The 27,177-nt window shown below is 41.5% G+C and overlaps 1 protein-coding gene and 1 pseudogene across 2 annotated transcripts; one reads left to right on the top strand and one right to left on the bottom strand.

The window, feature by feature from the left end:
- Nucleotides 1-591: 591 nt before the first annotated feature.
- Nucleotides 592-22,073, top strand: slc6a14 (solute carrier family 6 member 14; the record flags this gene model as incomplete). The annotated part of the gene is made up of 15 exons (XM_084166593.1): nucleotides 592-654; nucleotides 925-1,102; nucleotides 4,563-4,694; nucleotides 7,055-7,216; nucleotides 7,457-7,595; nucleotides 7,794-7,926; nucleotides 9,392-9,532; nucleotides 9,618-9,753; nucleotides 9,901-9,993; nucleotides 10,092-10,217; nucleotides 17,773-17,891; nucleotides 17,988-18,087; nucleotides 21,053-21,162; nucleotides 21,308-21,475; nucleotides 21,930-22,073. 15 exons carry the CDS (start codon nucleotides 592-594, stop codon nucleotides 22,071-22,073), a joined length of 1,944 nt encoding a protein of 647 aa, XP_084022719.1.
- Nucleotides 22,074-22,950: 877 nt separating this feature from the next.
- On the bottom strand, nucleotides 22,951-26,709 carry LOC311134056 (acidic mammalian chitinase-like; annotated as a pseudogene). Its single transcript has 11 exons — nucleotides 26,670-26,709; nucleotides 25,543-25,572; nucleotides 25,263-25,443; nucleotides 24,975-25,035; nucleotides 24,729-24,890; nucleotides 24,540-24,652; nucleotides 24,269-24,392; nucleotides 23,869-24,054; nucleotides 23,512-23,634; nucleotides 23,116-23,240; nucleotides 22,951-22,973 (listed from the first exon to the last, which is right to left on the bottom strand). The product of its transcript is annotated as an acidic mammalian chitinase-like (transcript).
- Between the last annotated feature and the right edge of the window lie 468 nt (nucleotides 26,710-27,177).

Here is a 27,177-nt window from a genome sequence, read left to right as displayed (position 1 = left end):
ATCGTGCCTTCTGGATTGCTTAATATAAGGAATGTGAAATAATTTATACTTACCACTTTTTATACTTAAGTACATTTTAGCAATTACGTTTACTTTTGATACTTAAGTATATTTAAAACCAAATACTTTTAGACTTTTTCTCAAGTTGTATTTTACTGGGTGACTTTCACTTTTACTTGAGTCATTTTCTATTAAGGTATCTTTATTTTTACTCAAGTATGACAATTGGGTACTTTTTCCACCATTGGAAATAGTTAGTCATATCTGAAAGAGGACAAAAGAATGAAAGATTTAGGTCTCTTTACGAGAAAATACTGTAAGTATGTCTTTGTCCTCTGGTTGGAAACACGCACGCGCACATGCACGCACACACACGCATGCGGACGAACGCGGTTTCAAACGTTTCACTCAAGCTATAATTTGGTATGGCGGTAATGCAGGTGACTTCTGGAGCAGAGCGGTGATTGGCTAGAGAGACGAGGGTGACCTGTCTGTCACTCAGGCTCACGGGAGTTTAAATACCTGTGTACCTGTCTGTCCCAAACAAACGTTTCGCACACATCACTTCTGCACGCGACAGACAGCAGCAAAATGAGGAAATATTGGTGCAGTTTCACAGACGTAATATTTAAAAACCCCGCGGCCCCTGACACGGTAGGATGATATGCAACTCTCTTGGTGTAGCAGTCAATTATGTCATGGTTGTTTGCGGAAAATATATAATTTAACTGTATAGCCTACTTCTCTGTCATGGTTGGGGTGTTATTCACTGTAAATTAATAAAAACGAATTCCAGTGTGTTGTTTGTATGTAACAATGGCTTGACATTGGCTTCTAAGCTTTATGAAATATGCTCTCACTTACTATGTGCTTGCGTGCGTGCGTGCGTGCGTGCGTTCGTCTGTCTGGCTGTCTGTGATACAGGTTAAGGATGACCATGAGAAGAAGCAGCAGCAGGACTCCCATGTGGGCAGCAATGATGAGAATACTGACAGGGGGAACTGGACAAATAAGAGGGAATACATGTTGTCTATGATTGGCTACGCTGTGGGTCTGGGGAATGTATGGAGGTTCCCCTACCTGGCCTATAAGAATGGAGGAGGTAAGTGGACACACACACACCAGTGGCGGTCAGTGCAGTTTAAGATTAGGGATGATGATTTTTGAGCATGGCCTAATTTCTATTACAGCCTATTGGATGACTTGTCATTCATATTCCATTCACCCAAGCTCAATGTTTACATGATACTCGAATTTGCCCAATACCCATCATGAGGTTGCTACAACCTAGCCTAAAAATGAAAGTTTATAACATAGGTGTACAGGTTGAAACAAATTGGAGTAATCAAGGTGACAGACGGTGGCACATTCAATACAGCCTTGCACACTCTTGCCAGCATCTAGCTGATCTGGGGTGTAGTCACTAGTCCAAACAGTGGCAACACGGAACGTCTAAAACTAGAGTTTCTACTGGACAAATTCCGCTAGTTTCATCCCCCGTTTTGTTCCGTTTCCTTCCGTTTAAGAAATGTTTTGCAACAGAATCGGTGGAATGAATACACCCCTGATCACCCGTTCACTTTCATAGCAGCCACATACAGTATCATCACTTTGCTTGTTGAATAATTCGTTCTCACATCTACGCTCTCTCTCCTCTCACCTTTTCCCTTTGCTTGGTATTCAGTGCACAACACAACAGTTGTCTGACTAGGCGAAAAAACGTATCTAAGTCAAACCTTCATACCATAACCACTAACTGCTAACCGCTACACAGCCTACATCATTGAGTGCGGTTACATGCACACAATAATGCAATTATTGTGGATAGTCAGATTACTATAATAGTTTGATTAAAACATTTACACGCTTTGCAAGAAGAACGATTTCCCTAATAATCCTGTTTACATGGACACATCTGAAATCAGGCTAGCTGATGGCACTCTGATAAATGCAAAAAAATCGCCAATCAAAATAAACGTTCTACCACAGCGAACATGTTATGTTTGGGAAGCATATTTGATTCTGAGTTCGGACATATAAAGTTTTATGTGAAAACTACTTCTAAGAAACGTGCACTACCGGTCAAAAGTTTTAGAACACCTACTCCATTCAAGGGTTTTTATTTTATTTTTAGTATTTTCTACATTGTAGAATAATAGTGAAAACATCAAAACTATGAAATAACACATATGGAATCATGTAGTAACCAAAAAAGTGTTCAACAAATCAAAATATATTTGATATTCTTCAAATAGCCACCCTTTGCCTTGATGACAGCTTTGCACACTCTTGGCATTCTCTCAACCAGCTTCACCTGGAATGCTTTTCCAACAGTCTTGAAGGAGTTCCCACATACGCTGAGCACTTGTTGGCTGCTTTTTATTCACTCTGCGGTCGACTCATCCCAAACCATCTCAATTGGGTTGAGGTCGGGTGATTGTGGAGGCCAGGTCATCTGATGCAGCACTCCATCACTCTCCTTCTTGGTCAAATAGCCCTTACACAGCCTGGAGGTGTGTTGGGTCATTGTCCTGTTGAAAAACAAATGATAGTCCCACTAAGCCCAAACCAGATGGGATGGCGTATCGCTGCAGAATGCTGTAGTAGCCATGCTGGTTAAGTGTGCCTTGAATTCTAAATAATTCACATACAGTGTCACCAGCAAAGCACCCCCACACCATAACACCACCACCTCCTCCATGCTTTACGGTGGGAAATACACATGCGGCGATCATCCGTTCACTCACACTGCGTCTCACAAAGACATGGCGGTTGGAACCAGAAATCTCAAATTTGGACTTATCAGACCAAAGGACACATTCCCACCAGTCTAATGTCCATTGCTCGTGTTTCTTGGCCCAAGCAAGTCTCTTCTTATTATTGGTGTCCTTTAGTAGTGGTTTCTTTGCAGCAATTCAACCATGAAGGCCTGATTCACGTAGTCTCCTCTGAACAGTTGATGTTGAGATGTGTCTGTTACTTGAACTCTGTGAAGCATTTATTTGAGCTGCAATTTCTGAGGCTGGTAACTCTAATGAACTTCTCCTCTGCAGCAGAGGTAACTCTGGGTCTTCCATTCCTGTGGCGGTCCTCATGAGAGCCAGTTCCATCATAGCGCTTGATGGTTTTTGCAACTGCACTTGAAGAAACTAGAACTAACACATTAGTAAACCCACAATCCAATCTATGTGTACAATCACGCAGTACAGTGTACAGCAAGTAGTTAGCCTGGCGGTCACCGGTGGCAATACATTTATAAACCCGAAAGCTTACCTTGACTTGGAAGAGTTGCAGTGTTGGATAGCCTTAGCCAGCTAGCTAACATAAATAGCATTCCTCTGTGTTTGAGTCAGGTTGTTGAGTAGGCTAAATTAGCTGTCTAAGTGAGTGAAAGGTAAACTAAGAGGAAGAAACAAAACAACTGCTTATCCATATTTTTTTAAAGAAATGAATTTGTTCAAAACTGTTCAACTATTGTCTATCTCTGAGCCAACTACTCACCACACTTTATGCACTGCTGTGCTAGCTAGCTGTAGCTTATGCCTTTAGTACTACATTCATTCTCTGATCCTTTGATTGGATGGACAACATGTCAGTTCATGCTGCAAGAGCTCTGATCGGTTGGAGGACGTCCTCCGGAAGTCATCATAATTACTGTGTAAGTCTATGGAAGTGGGTGAGAACCATGAGCCTCTTACGTTTTGTATTGAAGTCAGTGTACCCAGAGGAGGACGGAAAATATCTTTGCTCCGGCTACACCATTATTATACCCTAGAAGGTGCTGTTGAGGCTACTGTAGACCTTCATTGCAAAACAGTGTGTTTTAATCATTAATTTGATAACATTAATATATTTAGTATAGTTTTATGTAAAAATCATTTTTTTCTGAAATTCACTGAATAGGATGGTCCTCCCCTTCCTCCTCTGAGGAGCCTCTACTGACACACACACACACTGACCTAAGCTTGCTTAGTGTGCACTAATGACACACCTGTCCACTGTTCAATAGGAACTCAGTACCCTATAACAGGGTTCCCCAGTTGCATTCAGCCGTGGTCCGATTTTTCCTTGAGCAGATGGTCGGGGGCCGAAACATAGTTATAAATAATTTGTACACTGCAAATTGACCGCAAGAATCTTAAACAGATCAAGTATTTGACAAAAACAGAATCATTTAAAACCTTGATAACTATGGGATAAGCTCACATGCCTCTATTTATGCGTGGGTGTACATGGCAACAGATTTCCTAAATTAAAATCACTTGAAGCTCATTTCCTGATGATTTTAGTCTTATGTCCCAAAAAATGATAATTGTCAGAACTTGGGGGGCCAAATAAAATCACCTGCGGGCCAAATTTGGCCTGCGGGCCGCCTATTGGGGAATCCTGCCCTATAATCACACTTCTAAACGTGACCATGGCAGAACGTTCTTAAAGGTACAGTTCAGATTATCGTATTTATTGGAGTTTTAAGCCCATATACGCTCCAACCATTCACTGACTACCTCATATTCCTGGATTTGTTATCACAGTGTCAAATTCTCTTTCCTCTCTCTCTCTAGGTGCTTTCCTCATCCCGTATGTCATCATGCTGGCTGTTGCTGGTATACCTATGTTCTTCCTGGAGAGTTCCTTCGGTCAGTTCTGCAGCCAAGGCCCCGTCAACGTGTGGAGAGCTCTGCCCATATTTCAGGGTAAGACTAACCCTTGTACCTCGTACCCCTAATTTAGCCCCTTAGCCCATACCGGTCCCAATTCACTGTCTACCCATTACTCTTGGTCTCAACCCTTCAATGTTTGCAGATACAGTATGTAAGGTGTAAGCTATTTTTTTTGGAACCCCCACCACTACTGCTTATACCTAGCCAGGCTCTTCAGATCTGCAGACATTGAAGGGTAAGGGCCAAAGGTAATGGGTAAGGAGTGAATTGGGACCGGCTGTACGACTGGTTTTTCCACTACTAGGAACTCATCCATTCACATTTTGTGTGAGCAGCCAGCCCATTACACCACTGGATCAGCCTTATTGACCTTAGAGGAAAATGGTCTCAAGTTTGTTTGAACAGTGTACTAATGGTTAACCATATGACCTGAACTTAAACTCTATGTATGAGCTGGAGGAACTATCAGTCTAGCCCCAGGGCTAACCCTATAAGGCTGCTAGTCCATTTACTGTATGTACCCAGCCCCTGGGCTGACCTATAACCCTACCAAGCCCCAAGCTCAGTGGGTTAATGTGTCACTCTGTCAGACTGGCCTCTAGCTGCTGTATGCCAAACACAGAACACATTTATGGTGCACTTTTATTGACTCACGGTAAAGACATTACTCAATATTGGATCAAGTCCTTCTCTACTGCTATTGATTAGTTATAAAACTGTATAGGGTAGTGTTTCCAAATCCTGGTTTTTGTTTTTACCCTAACCCTACGCAACGCACCTAATTCTAATAGTTGATTATTTCAATCCGGTGTGTAGTGCTAGGGCATAAACAAAAATGTGCACCCAGATCCAGGATTAAGAAACACTGGTCTAGGGTGTGCATGTAAGCAATTTCTTAGTAATACTTGTTTGTGACCAATCCATATATACACTGAACAAAAATATAAATGCAACATGTAAAGTGTTGGTCCCATTTTTTATGAGCTGAAATAAAAGATCCCAGAAATGTTCCATCAGCACAAAAATCGTATTTCTCTCAAATGTTTAGCACAAATTTGTTTACGTCCCTGTTAGTGAGCATTTTTCCTTTGCCAAGATAATCCATCCACCTGATAAGTGTGGTATATCATTACACAGGCGAACCTTGTGCTGGGGACAATAAAAGGCCACACAAATGTTTAGTTTTGTCACACAACACAAGGCCACAGATTTCTCAAGTTTTGAGGGAGCGTGCAATTGGCACGCTGACTGCAGGAATGGCCACCAGAGCTTTTGCCAGAGAATTGAATGTTTTGGAGAATTTGGCAATTCCTGGCAGCTGAAAATGTCCCAGTTCTTCCATGGCCTGCATACTCACCAGACATGTCAACCATTGAGCATGTTTGGGATGCTCTGGATCAACGTGTACGACAGCGTGTTCAAGTTCCCGCCAAATTCCAGCAACTTTGCACAGCCATTGAAGAGGAGTGGAACAACATTCCACATGCCACAATCAACAGCCTGATCAACTCTATGTGACGGAGATGTGTCGCGCTGCATGAGGCAAATGGTGGTCACACCTGATACTGACTGGTTTTCTGATCCACGCCCCTACTTTTTTTAAAAGGTATCTGTGACCAACAGATGCATATCTGTGATGTGAAATCCATAGATTAGGACCTAATTAATTTATTTCCATTGACTGATTTTTCTTATATGAACTGTAACTCAGTAAAATCTTAGAAATTGTTGCTTGTTGCGTTTTATATTTTTGTTCAGTGTAATTTTTTTACATTGCCACTGCAATTATTCTTGCGCGTGCTTTGGTGGATACATCGTACCGTAGAATGTCTCACTTATCATGTGTTCTCTGCCACGTCTTCCTTGGAAAAGAGAATGTTTACCTTAATGGGACTTCCTTGATTTAGATACATCTTAAGATGAGGAACTACAACGTGACAGGTTGACCAGTATACCAGGAAGCACTGGTTCTGGCTGTTTGCTTCAGGCTGAATCAGTATGTGATAAAGATGGAACTTCACAGACCCGTATGTCTTGTCAATAAAGATACTTTTCTATCAGGGATGGGGACAATTCAATCTATTCAGGAAGTGAATTGAAATTCCAATTCAAATATTGAAGAACGCTCCTTGATGATAAACATCTAACCCTTCTCCCTCTCCCTCTCTCCATCTCCCTCTCTCCGTCTCCCGCTCCCTCTCACCCACTCCCTCTCCCTCTCTCCTTCTCCCACTCCCTCTCTCCTTCACCCGCTCCCTCTCCCCTTCTCCTTCTCCCTCTCTCCTTCTCCCACTCCCTCTCTCCTTCTCCTTCTCCCTCCCTCCTCTCCTTTCCCTCTCTCCTTCTCCCTCTCTCCTTCTCCTTCTCCCTCTCCCTTTCCCTATCCTCTCCAGGTGTGGGTGTAGCTATGGTTTTGGTAAGTACGTTAGTAGGCATCTACTACAATGTCATCATTGCCTACAGTCTCTACTACATGTTTGCCTCCTTCCAGTCCCCTCTGCCATGGAGTGACTGTTTCTACTGGTCCAACAGCAACTGTAGCCTCACACCTAGAGGTACCTGTTTTATAACATAGTGTCACATTGAAAGATGTAGTGAAGTTTCCCTGTTGTGCAGCTTTTGCTCTTCCATCGTTTTAATTAGTCTCAAAACAAAAGAACCTGGACCAATATTTTACGTTGCCTAACATTTAAAAACGTTTTCCATGATATGCTTAAATGAAAACGACCCAGGTGAACCTGAAAAGAGTGCCCAGTAACTTTACCACTCTGACCAAGGGCTTCTGACCTCTACAGAAGTGTGCAACATTACTCCAGCTGCCAACTGGAGTGTACCAGTAATTGCAGCCAACATGACACTGTGGGAGAATGAGACCTGCCCAAAGGAAAACATCTTCAACATCCCAGTACAGAGCCCCAGCGAACAGTATTGGGAGTGAGTAACACACACACATACATACATACACACTTTGCCTTGATTCTGTTTCAATTTCACTCACAGTTGAAAATACTTCAGAGGTCGCACAGGTTGTGTTGAATGCCAGGTTGTCTGTATAATGTTGTGTTTAAACTGTGTCTGACTGTAAGATGTGCCGGTCTGTAAGGTGGTCAATCTGTCTTTGTCCATCCCCAGCCTGGTGGCCTTACAAAGGTCTAGTGGTCTGGATGAGACCGGTCCGGTGGTCTGGCATCTGGCTCTCTGTCTGCTACTGGGATGGCTGCTCATCGCTGCTGCCCTTTACAAAGGCATCAAGTCTTCAGGAAAAGTCTGTATGACCCAGATCCATTTCCTGTTTGTGTGTGGGTGTGGTAGTGATAGTGATGCGTGGGTTGACTCATAACCCACAGTCGCCGTGGTTATATCCATGAGGCGGGCAGGTTTAGGGTCATGAAATATTGAATAAGGAGAAAACAATACCTTTAATTATTTTAGGCTAGCTGGCATTAGTGCATAAACCTAAGCTTTAGAGCCTAACTGTAAGTGCACCAAATAGCTTACATGCCAATCGCCAAATGCATTTGGAAACGTCGATCCACAGAGGAAAAAAATTACAATGTCTGAGTTTATTTCAATAAGAAAAAAGCTGCGAAATGGAGAGTTGAAAATAAAGAGAAGGGAGGGCCAGAAAAGTAATGTTTGGGGAAGATTTGGTGAAGTGGTAAAAGAGGATGACAGCAGTGCCGGCTATGTTATGTGTGATGATTGTGAGGCACTATACAAATTTGACAGTCATAAGACCGGGACTTCAAATAGGCTTATGGCACGTCAAGGGAACTGTAGCCTACTGTTCAGATGGGTTAAATGGAAACTGAAATCTGGACACTGACTGTAGGTCTATAACTTCTCACTTAGCCTTAGTAAGTCCTGCAGAATTAAAAATGTCTTGCAGTAAAATGATACACCAAATGTAGGCAATTTTTAGTCAGAAACAGGAGGGAGAAATATAATTTATTTATTTCATCATCTTGAGAGAATGCGAATCCGCAGTTAGAACCGCGACAGACTGTATCTATCTATATCAGCATCATAAAAGCTGATAGTATTTCAACCACATAAAATATGCATCCAAGCTGAACTGAAATCTTATCAGAAACATGTTGGGTCGTTTTCACAGCTTTCTATTTCATTACAACCGGTCAAACTGATGTCATTTGGAAATTTTACACAGAAAATCTTTCCAGTTTGTTTAAGTTATTTCATTTTCTCCCCGGTCCCTAAACGTCTTTGCTCCGTGGAAGTATCAGAGTTGACGGAGAACTTTACCGACGTCAACTAGATTGAAGCATTCATTCTATCGATTTATGACATTATTCTGGTGAGCAAGGGTTTACTTAGTCTTCTTGGGCAACATAATGACAGAAGAGAAACTGCACGTTGACTTACAAATAGCCTACCAAAACGTCGGAAATTATAAGCAGAAACATATCTAAAATCAGGCAAAAAGATAGTTAAAAAAAAAAAGTACTGCCGTCTCTGACGGTAGCCTACAGTATTTTCTATATTAGCGGGTTAGGGTCTGGTGCGGGCCTCAGATTTTCACTTTATCACATATAGTCAGGAGGTTGCGGATGGGTTATTAGCAATTGCGGGTGGGTGTGGGTGAACAAACAGCTGACCCACTCACCACTAGTGTGTGAGAGTTGGTCCTTTCTTTCTAATGTGTGTCTCTCGGATGTGTGTGTGTGTGTGTGTGTGTTGTCTCTCTAATATTTTTGTGTGTCTGTCCCCAGGTGGTGTATTTCACCGCTACATTTCCCTATGTGGTGTTGCTGATCCTGCTGATCCGGGGAGTTACACTAGAGGGCGCAAGAGACGGAATCGAGTTCTACATTGGCTCCCAGTCCAACCTCACAAAACTGGGCGAGGCAGAGGTCAGAGCCTAACCTCTTACCTGTCAACTCAAAATACACATATGATTGATTGATGAAGTAACTAAATCCTATGTCTTTCTGGAAGGTGTGGAGAGATGCAGCCACACAGATCTTCTATTCTCTGTCAATAGCGTGGGGTGGTGTCACAGCCCTGTCTTCTTATAACAAGTTCCACAACAATGTGTTCAAGGACGCACTGACTGTCTGCCTCACCAACTGTGGTATGACACAAACGCAACTCACACACACCAGACAGATGCTAATGGAATCATATAAAGTAGGAAATGTACATTGAAGAACACTGTTTCAATGGTTTCATTGTGTTCCAGTACATCGTTTTTCCTTTCCTGTTTAATGTCACTCTATAGGTACCAGCGTGTTTGCAGGCTTCGCCATCTTCTCCATCCTAGGTCACATGGCTCATGTATACGGAAAGCCTGTATCAGAGGTGGCCCAGGCAGGTCAGTAGTACACCACTGTACTGTATTTAGCTTTACCTTACTGACATAAATGCCACTTAACAAACACTAACAAAGCGTGTGTGTGCGTGTGTGTGTAGGTTTTGGCCTTGCATTTATTGCGTACCCTGATGCCCTATCCAAGCTGCCCATCTCTCCTCTCTGGTCCATCCTCTTCTTCTTCATGTTGCTCACCCTCGGACTTGACTCGCAGTTTGCTGGCATAGGTCAGTCACACAATTACTTTCAAAGATATTTGGAAGTAAGTATTTAGATATTTTTTATTTGAAAAGACAAGTAGTTGAATATTGGAAAATATTTGGAAATACACTTGGAAAGTTTGAAAATACACAAATGCATTTAAAGATGCACTATGCAGAAATCGCTCAGCCATTTCCTGATTGCTAAAATTCAAAAATTCAAGTAGTTATTTCAGTTTGTGACAAAACAAGCAAGTACAGTATAGTGTAGAGAATCATTGTACCATCTAAACCCCTGTGAAAGATCTTTTCCATAACCATAAATATTGTATTTTCAGCTGTTTGAAGCGTACAAAACCGAAAGTAAAAGATGCAAAAACGAAACTTAAGAATGGGAAGCATAGAAATAGTGCACATAGAACAGATTTACTGCTTCTTAGATTTGCTTCAATGAGAATGACAGATTTGAAAATAGTATTTGTAATAAGTATTAGAAAATAATTAAAAATATTAGTATAACATTTTTTTACCCCCTTTTTCTCCCCAATTTTGTGATTACGATCTTGTCTCATTGCTGCAACTCCCCAACAGGCTCGGGAAAGGCGAAGGTCGAGTCATGCGTCCTCCGAAACATGACCTGCCAAGGCGCGATTCTTAGCACCCGCTCGTTTAACCTGGAAGCCAGCTGCACCAATGTGTCGGCGGAAACATTGTTCAACTGACGACCGAAGTCAGCCTGCAGTCGCCTGGCCCAACACAAGGAGTTGCTAGAGCGCGATGAGCCAAGTGAAGCCCCCCGGCCAAATCCTCCCCTAACCCGGACGACGATAGGCCAATTGTGCGCCGCCCTACAGGCTACAGCCAGCCTGTAGTGCCTTAGACCGCTACTTCCAATAGACGTAGTTGATTCGGGCCACATTATTTGAAAATACTAAAATACACAGAAAATAAGTATTTAAATAACAAATAATAAAGTACACATGTATTTTTCAAATAATGTGGCCCGAATCAACTACTTCTATTGGAAGTAGCGGTCTAAGGCACTACAGGCTGGCTGTGTCACAACCGGCCGTGACCGGGAGTCCAATAGGGCGGCGCACAATTGGCCCAGCATCGTCCGGGTTAGGGGAGGGTTTGGCCTCTAGCGACTCCTTGTGGTGGGCCAGGCGCCTGCAGGCTGACTTCGGTCGTCAGTTGAACAGTGTTTCCTCCGACACATATCTCTATATCTCTATATCTATAGTATCAGTCAAAGGTTTGGACACCTACTCATTCAAGGGTTTTTCTTTATTTTTACTATTTTCTACATTGTAGAATAATAGTGAAGACATCAAAACTATGAAATAACACATATGGAATCATGTAGTAAACAAAAAAGTGTTAAACAAATCAAAATATATTTTCTATTTTAGATTCTTCAAAGTAGCCACCCTTTGCCTTGATGACAGCTTTGCACACTCTTGGCATTCTCTCAACCAGCTTCACCTGAAATGCTTTTCCAACAGTCTTGAAGGAGTTCCCACATATGCTGAGCACTTGTTGGCTGCTTTTCCTTCACTTTGCGGTCCAACTCATCCCAAACCATCTCAATTGGGTTGAGGTCGGGTGATTGTGAAGGCCAGGTCATCTGATGCAGCACTCCATCACTCTCCTTCTTGGTCAGATAGCCCTTACACAGCCTGGAGGTGGGTTGGGTCATTGTCTTGTTGATAAACAAATATAGTCCCACTAAGCACAAACCAGATGAGATGGTGTATCACTGCAGAATGCTGTGGTAGCCATGCTGGTTATGTGTGCCTTGAATTCTAAATAAATCACAGACAGTGTTACCAGCAAAGCACCATCACACCTCCTCCTCCACGCTTCACGGTGGGAACCACACATGCAGAGATCATCCGTTCACCTACTCTGCGTCTCACAAAGACATGGTGGTTGGAACCAAAAATCTCAAATTTGGACTCATCAGACCAAAGGACAGATTTCCACCGCTCTAATGTCCACTGCTCGTGTTTCTTGGCCCAAGCAAGTCTCTTCTTATTATTGGTGTCCTTTAGTAGTGGTTTCTTTGCAGCAATTCGACCATGAAGGCATGATTCACGCAGTCTCCTCTGAACAGTTGATGTTGAGATGTCTGTTACTTGAACTCTGATGCAATTATTTGGGCTGCAATTTCTGAGGCTGGTAACTCTAATGAACTTATCCTCTGCAGCAGAGGTAACTCTGGGTCTTCCTTTCCTGTGGCGGTCCTCATGAGAGCCAGTTTCATCATAGCACTTGATGGTTTTTGTGATTGCACTTTAAGAAACGTTCATAGTTCTTGAAATGTCCTGTATTGACTGACCTTCATGTCTTAAAGTAATGATGGACTGTCATTTCTCTTTGCTTATTTGAGCTGTTCTTGCCATAATATGGACTTGGTCTTTTACCAAATAGGGCTATCGTCTGTATACCACCTCTACCTTGTCACAACACATCTGATTGGCTCAAACGTATTAAGAAGGAAAGAAATTCCACAAATTAACTTTTAACAAGGCACACCTGTTAATTGAAATGCATTACAGGTGACTACCTCATGAAGCTGGTTGAGAGAATGCCAAGAGTGTGCAAAGCTGTCATCGAGGCAAGGGGTGGCTACTTTGAAGAATCTCAAATATAAAATATATTTTGATTTGTTTTAACACTTTTTGGGTTACATATATATGCATGCATACATACAGTTGAAGTCGGAAGTTTACATACACTTAGGTTGGAGTCATTAAAACTTGTTTTTTAACACACTCCACAAATTTCTTGTTAACAAACTATAGTTTTGGCAAGTCGGTTAGGACATCTACTTTGTGCATGACACAAGTAATTTTTCCAACAATTGTTGACAGACAGATTATTTCACTTATAATTCACTGTATCACAATTCCAGTGGGTCAGAAGTTTACATACACTAAGTTGACTGTGCCTTTAAACAGCTTGGAAAATTCCAGAAAATGATGCAATGGCTTTAGAAGCTTCTGATAGGCTAATTGACATCATTTGAGTCAATTGGAGGTGTACCTGTGGATGTATTTCAAGGCCTACCTTCAAACTCAGTGCCTCTTTGCTTGACATCATGGGAAAATCAAAAGAAATCAGCCAAGACCTCAGAAAGAAAGTTGTAGACCTCCACAAGTCTGGTTCATCCTTGGGAGCAATTTCCAAATGCCTGAAGGTACCACGTTCATCTGTACAAACAATAGTATGCAAGTATAAACACCATGGGACCACGCAGCTGTCATACCGCTCAGGAAGGAGACGCGTTCTGTCTCCTAGAGATGAACGTACTTTGGTGCGAAAAGTGCAAATCAATCCCAGAAAAACAGCAAAGGACCTTGAAGATGTTGGAGGAAACAGGTACAAAAGTATCTATATACACAGTAAAACAAGTCCTATATCGACATAACCTGAAAGGCCGCTCAGCAAGGAAGGAGCCAATGCTCCAAAACCGCCATAAAAAAGCCAGACTACGGTTTGCAACTGCACATGGGGACAAAGATCGTACTTTTTGGAGAAATGTCCTCTGGTCTGATGAAACAAAAATAGAACTGTTTGGCCATAATGACCATCGTTATGTTTGGAGGAAAAAGGGGTTAGCTTGCAAGCCGAAGAACACCATCCCAACCGTGAAGCACAGGGGTGGCAGCATCATGCTGTGGGTGTGCTTTGCTGCAGTAGGGACTGGTGCACTTCACAAAATAGATGGCATCATGAGGAAGGAAAATTGAAGCAACATCTCAAGACATCAGTCAGGAAGTTAAAGCTTGGTCGCAAATGGGTCTTCCAAATGGACAATGATCCCAAGCATTCTTCCAAAATTGTGGCAAAATGGCTTAAGGACAACAAAATCAAGGTATTGGTGTGGCCATCACAAAGCCCTGACCTCAATCCTATAGAAAATGTGTGGGCAGAACTGAAAAGGCGTGTGTGAGCAAGGAGGCCTACAAACCTGACTCAGTTACACCAGCTCTGTCAGGAGGAATGGGAAAAAAATCACCCAACTTATTGTGGGAAGCTTGTGGAAGACTACCCGAAACGTTTGACCCAAGTTAAACAATGTAAAGGCAATGCTACCAAATACTAATTGAGTGTATGTAAACTTCTGTCCCACTGGGAATGTGATGAAAGAAATAAAAGCTGGAATAAATCATTCTCTCTACAATTATTCTGACATTTCACATTCTTAAAATAAAGTGGTGATCCTAACTGACCTAAGACAGGGAATCTTTACTAGGATTAAATGTCAGTAATTGTGAACAGTTTAAATGTATTTGGCTAAGGTGTATGTAAACTTCCGACTTCAACTGTACATACATACAGTGCCTTCGGAAAGTATTCAGACCCCTTGACTTTTTCCACATTTTGTTAGGTTACAGCCTTATTCTAAAATTGATTGAATTGTTTTCCCCCCTCATCAATCTACACACAATACCCCATAATGACAAAGCAAAAACTGTTTTAGAAATGTTTGCTCATTTTTTTTAAACTAAAAAACTGAAATGACATTTACATAAGTATTCAGACCCAGTACTTTGTTGAAGGACCTTTGGCAGCGATTACAGCCTCCAAGTCTTCTTGGGTATGGCGCTACAAGCTTGGCACACAAGTTTCTCCCATTCTTCTCTGCTGATCCTCTCAAGCTCTGTCAGGTTGGATGGAGAGCATCGCTGCACAGTTATTTTCAGGTCTCTCCAGAGATGTTCGATCGGGTTCAAGTCCGGGCTCTGACTGGGCCACTCGAGGACATTCAGAGACTTGTCCCGAAGCCATTCCGGGGTTGTCTTGGTTGTGTGCTTAGGGTCGTTGTCCTATTGGAAGGTGAACCTTTTCCCCAGTCTGAGGTCCTGAGCGCTCTGGAGCAGGTTTTCATCAAGGATCTCTCTGTACTTTGCTCCGTTCATCTTTCCCTCGATCCTGACTAGTCTCCTAGTCACTGCTACTGAAAAACATCCCCACAGCATGATGCTGCCACCACCATGCTTCACCGTAAGGATGGTGCCAGGTTTCCTCCAGACGTGACGCTTGGCAATCAGGCCAAATAGTTCCATCTTGGTTTCATCTGACCAGAGAATCTTGTTTCTCATGGTCTGAGAGTCTTTAAGTGCGGGCTGTCGTGCCTTTTTACTGAGGAGTGGCTTCCGTCTGGCCACTCTACCATAAAGGCCTGATTGGTGGAGTGCTGCAGAGATGGTTGTCCTTCTGGAAGGTTCTCCCATCTCCACAGAGGAACTCTAGATCTCTGTCAGAGTGACCATCGGGTTCTTGGTCACCTCCATGACCAAGGCCCTTCTCCCACGATTTTCTAAGTTTGGCTGGGCGGCAATCTCTAGGAAGGGTCTTGGTGGTTCCAAACTTCTTCCATTTAAGAATGATGCAAGGCCACTGTGTTCTTGGGGACCTTCAATGCTGCAGAAATATTTTGGTACCCTTTCCCAGATCTGTGCCTCTCCTCAAGCCTCGTGGCTTGTTTTTTTTTTTACATGCACTGTCAACTGTGGGACTTTATATAGACAGGTGTGTGCCTTTCCAAATCATGTCCAATCAATTGAATTTACCACAGGTGGACTCCAATCATGTTGTAGAAACATCTCAAGGATGATCAATGGAAACAGGATGCACCTGAGCTCAAATTCAAGTCTCATAGCAAAGGGTCTGAATACTTTTATTTATTTATTTGCAAAAAAATCTAAAAACCTGTTTTCAGTTTGTCATTATGTGTGTAGATTGTTGAGGATTTGTATTTATTTTATCAATTTTAGAATAAGGCTGTAATGTAACAAAATGTGGAGAAAGTCTAGGTGTCTGAATACTTTCCGAAGGCACTGTATACAGTGAGGGAAAAAAGTATTTGATCCCCTGCTGATTTTGTATGTTTGCCGACTGACAAAGAAATGATCAGTCTATAATTTTAATGGTAGGTTTATTTGAACAGTGAGAGACAGAATAACAACAACAAAATCCAGAAAAACACATGTCAAAAATGTTATAAATTGATTTGCATTTTAATGAGGGAAATAAGTATTTGACCTCCTCTCAATCAGAAAGATTTCTGGCTCCCAGGTGTCTTTTATACAGGTAACGAGCTGAGATTAGGAGCACACTCTTAAAGGGAGTGCTCCTAATCTCCGCGTGTTACCTGTATAAAAGACACCTGTCCACAGAAGCAATCAATCAATCAGATTCCAAACTCTCCACCATGGCCAAGACCAAAGAGCTCTCCAAGGATGTCAGGGATAAGATTGTAGACCTACACAAGGCTGGAATGGGCTACAAAACCATCGCCAAGCAGCTTGGTGAGAAGGTGACAACAGTTGGTGGATTATTCGCAAATGGAAGAAACACAAAAGAACTGTCAATCTCCCTCGGCCTGGGGCTCCATGCAAGATCTCACCTCATGGAGTTGCAATGATCATGAGAACGGTGAGGAATCAGCCCAGAACTACACGGGAGGATCTTGTCAATGATCTCAAGGCAGCTGGGACCATAGTCACCAAGAAAACAATTGGTAACACACTACGCCGTGAAGGACTGAAATCCTGCAGCGCCCGCAAGGTCCCCCTGCTCAAGAAAGCACATATACATGCCCGTCTGAAGTTTGCCAATGAACATCTGAATGATTCAGAGGAGAACTGGGTGAAAGTGTTGTGGTCAGATGAGACCAAAATCGAGCTCTTTGGCATCAACTCAACTCGCCGTGTTTGGAGGAGGAGGAATGCTGCCTATGACCCCAAGAACAGCATCCCCACCGTCAAACATGGAGGTGGAAACATTATGCTTTGGGGGTGTTTTTCTGCTAAGGGGACAGGACAACTTCACCGCATCAAAGGGACGATGGATGGGGCCATGTACCGTCAAATCTTGGGTGAGAACCTCCTTCCCTCAGCCAGGGCATTGAAAAAGGGTTGTGGATGGGTATTCCAGCATGACAATGACCCAAAACACACGGCCAAGGCAACAAAAGAGTGGCTCAAGAAGAAGCACATTAAGGTCCTGGAGTGGCCTAGCCAGTCTCCAGACCTTAATCCCATAGAACATCTGTGGAGGGAGCTGAAGGTTCGAGTTGCCAAACGTCAGCCTCGAAACCTTAATGACTTGGAGAAGATCTGCAAAGAGGAGTGGGACAAAATCCCTCCTGAGATGTGTGCAAACCTGGTGGCCATCCACAAAAAATGTCTGACCTCTGTGATTGCCAACAAGGGTTTTGCCACCAAGTACTAAGTCATGTTTTGCAGAGGGGTCAAATACTTATTTCCCTCATTAAAATGCCAATCAATTTATAACATTTTTGACATGCGTTTTTCTGGATTTTTGTTTTGTTATTCTGTCTCTCACTGTTCAAATAAACCTACCATTAAAATGATAGACTGATCATTTCTTTGTCAGTGGGCAAACGTACAAAATCAGCAGGGGATCAAATACTTTTTTCCCTCACTGTATGCCATGCACATGTGTGTGTCAGCCCTGGGTTATATATATTTATACAACACAACACACAAAAACTAACTAACTAACTAGACCTGGACAGTGACCTCTGACTCTTGCCGTTGTCCCCCAGAGGTCATCTCCACCTGCCTACAGGATGCCTTCCCTGAAACTTTCAAATCAAAGCGGTCTATCATCTCTGTGGCAACCTGTGCCATCCTTTTCCTGCTCGGCCTGCCGTGCGTAACCCAGGTAAGTCCTTAGTTACCGTAACTAAAGTAGGTCTTTAGATACCATAATTTCGTTCACATTTATTTATTGTGTGTGTGCCTGCCTGCGTCACTCCAGGCAGGGATATACTGGGTGACTCTGATGGATCAGTTCTGTGCTGGCTTTGTTCTACTGATCGCTGCTCTGCTGGAGCTTGTTGGGGTGTTCTACATCTACGGTAAGTAAAAATATGCTACGTATACAGTAAATTACATGTTATAGCTACATATAGAGAATATTACATGTTATGTTATAGCTACATTTACATTATATTACATGTTATAGCTACATATACCTGATATTACATGTTATGTTATAGCTACATATACCTGATATTACATGTTATGTTATAGCTACATATACAGGATATTACATGTTATGTTATAGCTACATATACAGGGTATTACATGTTTTAGCTACATATACAGGATATTACATGTTATGTTATAGCTACATATACAGGGTATTATATGTTATAGCTACATATACAGGATATTACATGTTTTAGCTACATATACAGGATATTACATGTTATGTTATAGCTACATATACAGGGTATTATATGTTATAGCTACATATACAGGATATTACATGTTTTAGCTACATATATTGGATATTACATGTTATAACTACATATACAGGATATTCCGTTATGGCCACATATACAGGATATTACGTTATGGCTACATATACAGGATATTACAGGTTATGTTATAGCTACATATACAGGATATTACATATTATGTTATAGCTACATATACAGGATATTACATATTATGTTATAGCTACATATATTGGAAATGACATGTTATAGCTACATATACAGGATATTACGTTATGGCTACATATACAGGATATTACAGGTTATGTTATAGCTACATATACAGGATAGTACATGTTATAGCTACATATACAGGATATTACATGTTATAGCTACATATACAGGATATTACATGTTATGTTATAGCTACATATACAGGATATTACATGTTATAGCTACATATACAGGATATTACATGTTATGTTATAGCTACATATACAGGGTATTATATGTTATAGCTACATATACAGGATATTACATGTTTTAGCTACATATACAGGATATTACATGTTATGTTATAGCTACATATACAGGGTATTATATGTTATAGCTACATATACAGGATATTACATGTTTTAGCTACATATATTGGATATTACATGTTATAACTACATATACAGGATATTCCGTTATGGCCACATATACAGGATATTACGTTATGGCTACATATACAGGATATTACAGGTTATGTTATAGCTACATATACAGGATATTACATATTATGTTATAGCTACATATACAGGATATTACATATTATGTTATAGCTACATTGGAAATGACATGTTATAGCTACATATACAGGATATTACGTTATGGCTACATATACAGGATATTACAGGTTATGTTATAGCTACATATACAGGATAGTACATGTTATAGCTACATATACAGGATATTACATGTTATAGCTACATATACAGGATATTACATGTTATGTTATAGCTACATATACAGGATATTACATGTTATAGTGACATATATTGGATATTACATGTTATAGCTACATATACAGGATATTACATGTTATAGCTACATATACAGGATATTACATGTTATAGCTACATATTCAGGATATTACATGCTATAGCTACATATACAGGATATTACATGCTATAGCTACATATACAGGATATTACATGTTATAGCTACATATACAGGATATTACATATTATGTTATAGCTACATATATTGGAAATGACATGTTATAGCTACATATACAGGATATTACGTTATGGCTACATATACAGGATATTACAGGTTATGTTATAGCTACATATACAGGATAGTACATGTTATAGCTACATATACAGGATATTACATGTTATAGCTACATATACAGGATATTACATGTTATAGCTACATATACAGGATATTACATGTTATGTTATAGCTACATATACAGGTTATTACATGTTATAGTGACATATACTGGATATTACATGTTATAGCTACATATACAGGATATTACATGTTATAGCTACATATACAGGATATTTTATGTTATAGCTACATATACAGGATAGTACATGTTATAGCTACATATACAGGATATTACATGTTATAGCTACATATACAGGATATTACATGTTATGTTATAGCTACATATACAGGATATTACATGTTATAGTGACATATATTGGATATTACATGTTATAGCTACATATACAGGATATTACATGTTATAGCTACATATACAGGATATTACATGTTATAGCTACATATTCAGGATATTACATGCTATAGCTACATATACAGGATATTACATGCTATAGCTACATATACAGGATATTACATGTTATAGCTACATATACAGGATATTACATATTATGTTATAGCTACATATATTGGAAATGACATGTTATAGCTACATATACAGGATATTACGTTATGGCTACATATACAGGATATTACAGGTTATGTTATAGCTACATATACAGGATAGTACATGTTATAGCTACATATACAGGATATTACATGTTATAGCTACATATACAGGATATTACATGTTATAGTGACATATATTGGATATTACATGTTATAGCTACATATACAGGATATTACATGTTATAGCTACATATACAGGATATTACATGCTATAGCTACATATACAGGATATTACATGCTATAGCTACATATACAGGATATTACATGCTATAGCTACATATACAGGATATTACATGCTATAGCTACATATACAGGATATTACATGTTATAGCTACATATACAGGATATTACATGCTATAGCTACATATACAGGATATTACATGCTATAGCTACATATACAGGATATTACATGTTTTAGCTATATATACAGGATATTACATGTTATAACTACATATACAGGATATTACATGTTATAACTACATATACAGAATATTACATGTTATAGCTACATATACAGGATATTACATGTTATAGCTACATATACAGGATATTACATGTTATAACTACATATACAGGATATTACATGTTATAGCTACATGTACAGCATATTACGTATGGAACATAGTCTGTGACATTTGTATTATGTGTTTGTGTGAAGGAGGAAATCGTTTCATTAAGGACATAGAGATGATGATTGGGACGAGGAGTTCTCTCTTCTGGCTGTGGTGGAGAGCATGCTGGTTCTTTATCTCTCCTGCTGTCATCACTGTGAGTTCTCTCTAAGCTGTCTCTGTCTTTCTCTTTAGAACTTAGATTCTATCCTACCTGGCTCTGTTCCATGGTCCTCATTTCTCTAACCCCTTTTTTCCCTCTGGCACGCACACACGCTCTCTAATGCGTGTGTGTTATGTAGGTGATCTTGGTTTGGTCGTTGTTGACGTTCCATCCGCCATCCTATGGTACGGTGCAGTACCCTGCGTGGGGGGTGGCTCTGGGATGGTGTATGATCGCCTTCTGTCTCATCTGGATCCCCCTCGTCGCCGTCTGGAAAATACTCAACGCCCAAGGAAACCCCTGGCAGGTAGGTGTGTGTGTGTGGCAGAAGTGTAGATCCTTAGGACTTCTGAGAGTGTTTGGAACTTCTCCTGGAATTGTCTGAATCCTTTTTTCAAACCCAGGTCCTGGAAAGTTCAGGTCAAAATGCATGCAGTATATTAAATAAAATGTTATTCGTCACATGCTTCGTAAATAACAGGTGTAGACTAACAGTGAAATGCTTACTTACGGGTCCTTTGCCAACAATGCAGCGTTAAAGATCAAATAAAAAAGATAAATGGTACTTAGGGAAAATCAAGGACGGAGGGGGGCTTGACTTTATAAACGGCGGAGTATAAAAACAAAACAAAAAAGTGCAGCCAAAATGACTGCTTTAGCGTTTCTAGTGTTAATGCCTCCCTATTAAAGTCTGTTTGTGTGTCTCTCCAAGCGTCCTCTCTATTACAGTACATTTAATGTGTCTGTCTCTCTGTCTGCAGCGTATGTGTGCGGTGTGTTCTCCTGTAGAGGGTTGGGGTCCGTACCTGGAGGTCCACCGGGGAGAGCGGTACTATAGGAAGAACTCTCTCCACCTGCCAGACAACAATGTTTACCACATCTCCAACAACCTCACACGCCTCTAACCCCCTGGTATCACCACTTTTCATAAGATTTTATAAGCGTTTTATACGTGTGTGTTTTTACCACTATCTGATCACAATGATTCATGCTTAGTTTCACTTTGCACTGTGGTGTGGTTAGTTTTTTAAATATTCTAATTTATAACATCACAGATTTGAAATGAAGTTGAAGTGTATTCAATTTTCTATGTTCTGTGTTTGTGTACATGTTTCCTACGTGTTAAATGTCAGTGCCTTAACTTAAACTATGTCATGTTAATGACCACTCAGTCTAAGCTCTGTGTCCTTTGTACTGTCTGTCAGCCTTTAATAAAGGACTTCTCTCTTACTGCTTACTTCTCTGTGGTGAAATGGATTGTATGGAAACTAAACCGACAGAGGGTGTTTGAGGCAATTAGTTTGAGCAAGGTGAGGTGCAGAATCTTGATCACATACTGAGTAGTTATGTGGGATGCAAGGTGATTTGTAGATCAGTTATTGTGCACAGTTCAAGTGCAATGTAGTTGACCTCAAAGACACGCAGAGTGGAGGAAGTAAAGTGACAGAGACAGCAGGAAGCATTCAAATTTTGGGAGTGGATTAGACATATTACATGGAGCTGATGTTCGAATGGATTAGACATATTACATGGAGCTGGTGTTATAATGGATTAGACATATTACATGGAGCTGGTGTTATAATGGATTAGACATATTACATGGAGCTGGTGTTATAATGGATTAGACATATTACATGGAGCTGGTGTTATAATGGATTAGACATATTACATGGAGCTGATGTTAGAATAGGCTATGACAACAGTGGCCCTAACAACCACACAGCCTTTAGACCCAGCTCCTTCATGGGGGTAGGAACTATTTAATAGGGGGGAACCATGGTTTCACTTGAAGCTGATGAAACGACCTGGGAGAGATGGAAGAGAGAGGGGGTTGATATCATTTCAAGTACTATTTTAACCCAGTTCTGGTTGACATAGTGATGGAGAGGGTTGTGAATGTTTGTGTGTGCATGCAGGCTTGCGTTTGTGTGTGTGTGTGTCTCTCACCGGCTCCGGTTCCCAGTCCAGACTTTTGGGTATCTGCCCTCTCCGCAGAAGGTTCCAGAGAAGTCATCCATTGCCAGACTCCACACCATGGCTCCTCCGAAGCTATTGTTTTTCAGCCATTTGATCTGTAGGGGTAGGGAGAGAGGGTAGTGGAGGGTTTACATAAGGGGGTGAAATTTGATTTTTGTATGTGGTAGAACTTGAACTCAGTTGGCAGCGAATGGTGCTTCCAAAGTCAAAATCGTGGGTTTGACGCAGTACTATAAATCACTTTGGATAAAAGCATATGCGAAGTGGCATATATTATTAGCCTTATTGTAACAGAGTAGGATTCTACTCCATTACCCTCTAGTCATATATTTTCCCCCACAGATGCACTCCCACACAAACACAGAACTTGTTTTGGAAGTTCTTGACGTTATCGTATCCGACCCACACGTTCTGCTTGTTGTAGGCGTAGGGCACCATCTGGGGAAAGTCCCAGACCTCGATCACTCCCTGCTTCAGGAAGGTGGAGATCTAAAGACACACACACTTACGTTAGGGTTGGGAGTATACATCGTCTTCAACTGGAAGCCTGCTTCAGGAAGCTGCAGATGTAATCACTCACAAACACACACTGTGATTGAGTCCAAAATGGCACCCTGTTCCCCATATAGTACACTACCTTTGACCAGAGCACACAAGTAGTGCATTGTGTAGGGAATAGGGTGCAATGTCAGACCTACAGTATCCTGGTCCTGTGTCAGTTACCTCGTAGTAGGCCAAGAAGCCAGCATGACTGGTGAAGGGTCCGGCAGGGCCTGGGCCGATGGTGGGAGTGCCCACACCAGTTTTAGAGCCACTTGCCAGCTGAAAGGTGTTGCCGTGGATGGCAAATCCAACCAGGAGCTTCTCGGCGGGGGCACCATTGCTTTTCCAGTACTTCATAGCATAGTCCTGACAACACACAGTATCTGGTAGTGAGAACACTAGAGAGAGAAGGAGCAAAGGTTGGAAAAATAAAGATGTGTTACTCACTCTCAACTGGAAACTAGACAGGCAGGAAGAGACCAATTTGATAAACAGGGGAAGAGAGAGAGTAAGAGATGGGTAGAGAGAAATATGAGAGAGGGAGAAAAAGAAAGAGGGAAGTAGAGTGAGAGAGTCTCACTACATTGTAATAGATATGGTTTCCCTGATCAGCCGGTCCTTGGTAGAGAGGGCTGTTTTTTCCAGTGGTGAATTCCCAAGATCCATAGAAGTCATAGGTCATCACATGCAGGAAGTCCAACACCCTGAGAGGGAGAGAGAGGGAGAGAGATACAAATTAATATTTAGTGGCTTGAATAAACAAACCATTTCCAATATGCAAGGTAGTATTTGATAGATCATGCATGTTTTTGTGTACACATTTTTCATAAGAACTGATATATCAATGAGGCCCAGTGTGTGTACTGACGGTCCAATCTTGGGGATCTGCAGACACAGCTGCAATCAGCATCAGATGAGGACGGTTGGTCTTCTTTCCCTCAGCCTCGAAGGCAGCCATCAGCTCCTAGAGGGAGACAGTACACAGAGGGGTGTGTTTGTTCATTCATGTGTGTGTATGTATGTGTGTGTGTGAGTCTGACCTCCACCAGGATGGTGAATCTGTACTTGTCTGTTGGCGGGGAGCCTTTGGATCCGGGGAACTCCCAGTCAATATCCAGGCCATCAAACTGGTACTGCCTCAGAAACTTGATCGCACTGTTGATGAACGTCTGGCGGTTGGCTGTACTGGACACCATCTCTGTGAACATTGGGACATACACGGCTCAGACACAGGGTGTGTCTGTGTGTGTGTGTGTGCGTCCGTGCGTGTGTGTGTGTATCTCCACTTGCGGCTGAGTGCCAAAGTTCCCTCCTCCTATGGCCAGCAGAGTCTTCAGGTTGCTGTTCCTGTAAGCAAATACGAGAGTTGGGGTTAGTCATAGTTTAGGTATGTGTGTGTAGGTGCCTGAATGAGAATGTGTGCCTGCATTTGTGTGTGTGTGTGCCTGCATGCGTGCGTGCCTGGGCGAGTTTGTGTGCACGCCTGCATGAGTGTGTATGTGCGTGCGCGCGTGCATGCCTGCCTGCAAGAGTGTGTGTTTGTCTGTGTGTTTATGCATGTGTGTCTCTCTCACTGGTTCTTGAAGGCCTGGAATTGTCCGAAGAGTATCTCATCGTTCCATTCAGAGGTCTTGATCTCGTTGTTGGCCATGCAGGCGAAGGCATAGATCAGATGGTCACAGAGGAAGGGGTTCACGTCAGCGATCAAATACTGGCCCCAGTTAGTGAAATAACAGGACAGGATGTAGGAGGATCCTATGGAAGGGTATTAGTAATGGTAGAGTTAGGCAGTTTTAGAGTCAGGGTTGACAGACTTCATTGTTCTCTGGTTTGCTACATGTAAATAAAATGTACCTAGCTTCACATGCAGCAGGTGAGCCAGTCCTAGAGAGAGAAAGAGAAGAAGAGAGAGAGGAAGCGAGAGCGACAGAAATAAAGAAAGGAAGAAGCAATTATTATTATTATTTAAATATATATATATATATATAATTCAGAACTGTAATAATAATGAAATAATGTGCTGATGTTCTACTATTCCGTCCCCTCAGACATGAATATACACTCTTAGAAAAAAAGGTGCTATCTAGAACCTAAAAGGGTTCTTTAGCTGTCCCCATAGGATAACCCTTTGAAGAACCCTTTTTGGTTCCAGGTAGAACCCTTTTGAGTTCCATGTAGAACCCTTTCCACAGAGGACTCTACATGGAACCCAAAATAATTATACTTGGAACCAAAAAAGGTTGCCCTATGGGGACAGCCGAAGAACCCTTTTGGAACTCTTTTTTTCTAAGCGTGTAGGCTGGTCATTGTCACGGTTTCGGCCGAGGCTGCTCCTTCTCCTTGTTCGGGCAGGCTTCGGCGGTCGTCGTCCCCGGAGTACTAGCTGCCACCGTTCGATGTTTCATGTTTGTTTGGTTTTGTCTGTTTGTACACCTGTCCCTTGTTAGTGTTTGATTTTGTTTCCTATTTAGTTATCGTGTGTTGGGTCAGGTGTTATGTGTGATTATTATTGTCAGCTGTTGCTATTGAGGAGTTTCCTCTCTCGTGTTGTTAGTATCGAGAGTCCGCACTGCGTGCGCCTTTTCTTGTTTTTGCGCACTGTTGTTTGTGTGCGTAATTTGTTCTTGCCTCCCGGTTGGGTTGGCAATGCACCTGTTTTTGGATTACTAAAGTCTGTTGACGAACACCCTTGTTCCTGCGCTTGATTCCCTGCACCACATCCACACGCAGCGTTCTGACAGTCATGGGGCTGGCAATCCCAGTCCTTAGAAACAGACATTGACCACAGCAGCATTGACAAAATGCATAGCTAGAGGACATTTGCCAGTGGTCTATTCCCTCCCCAGGGAGCCAGATAATTAGTATAGAGCCTTGTATGTTTGAATGTTGGTGATTGTCATTACAATTCAAATATAAAATAAAATGTTAGCTTTAGTACAGTTAGTTATAAGCTAAATAAGCCAGAGAGTACTTCCACTTACCAACACATATGAGTAGTTTGCCCACAGTTGCTCTGTACATTGCTCCATGGGCTGCTGAACCCTTTTATACTCTCAGTGACCACTCCTACAGTGAGGGAAAAAAGTATTTGATCCCCTGCTGATTTTGTACGTTTGCCCACTGACAAAGAAATTATCAGTCTATAATTTTAATGGTAGATTTATTAGTGAGAGACAGAATAACAACAAAAAAATCCAGAAAAACGCATGTCAAAAATGTTATACATTTATTTGCATTTTAATGAGGGAAATAAGTATTTGACCCCTCTCAATCAGAAAGATTTCTGGCTCCCAGGTGTCTTTTATACAGGTAACGAGCTGAGATTAGGAGCACACTCTTCAAGGGAGTGCTCCTAATCTCAGCTTGTTACCAGTATAAAAGACACTTGTCCACAGAAGCAATCAATCAATCAGATTCCAAACTCTCCACCATGGCCAAGACCAAAGAGCTCTCCAAGGATGTCAGGGACAAGATTGTAGACCTACACAA

This window comes from Coregonus lavaretus, assembly GCF_964263955.1.
Source record: "Coregonus lavaretus genome assembly, chromosome: 8".
NCBI lineage: Eukaryota > Metazoa > Chordata > Actinopteri > Salmoniformes > Salmonidae > Coregonus > Coregonus lavaretus.
This window is presented reverse-complemented; position numbering and strand designations above follow the sequence as displayed.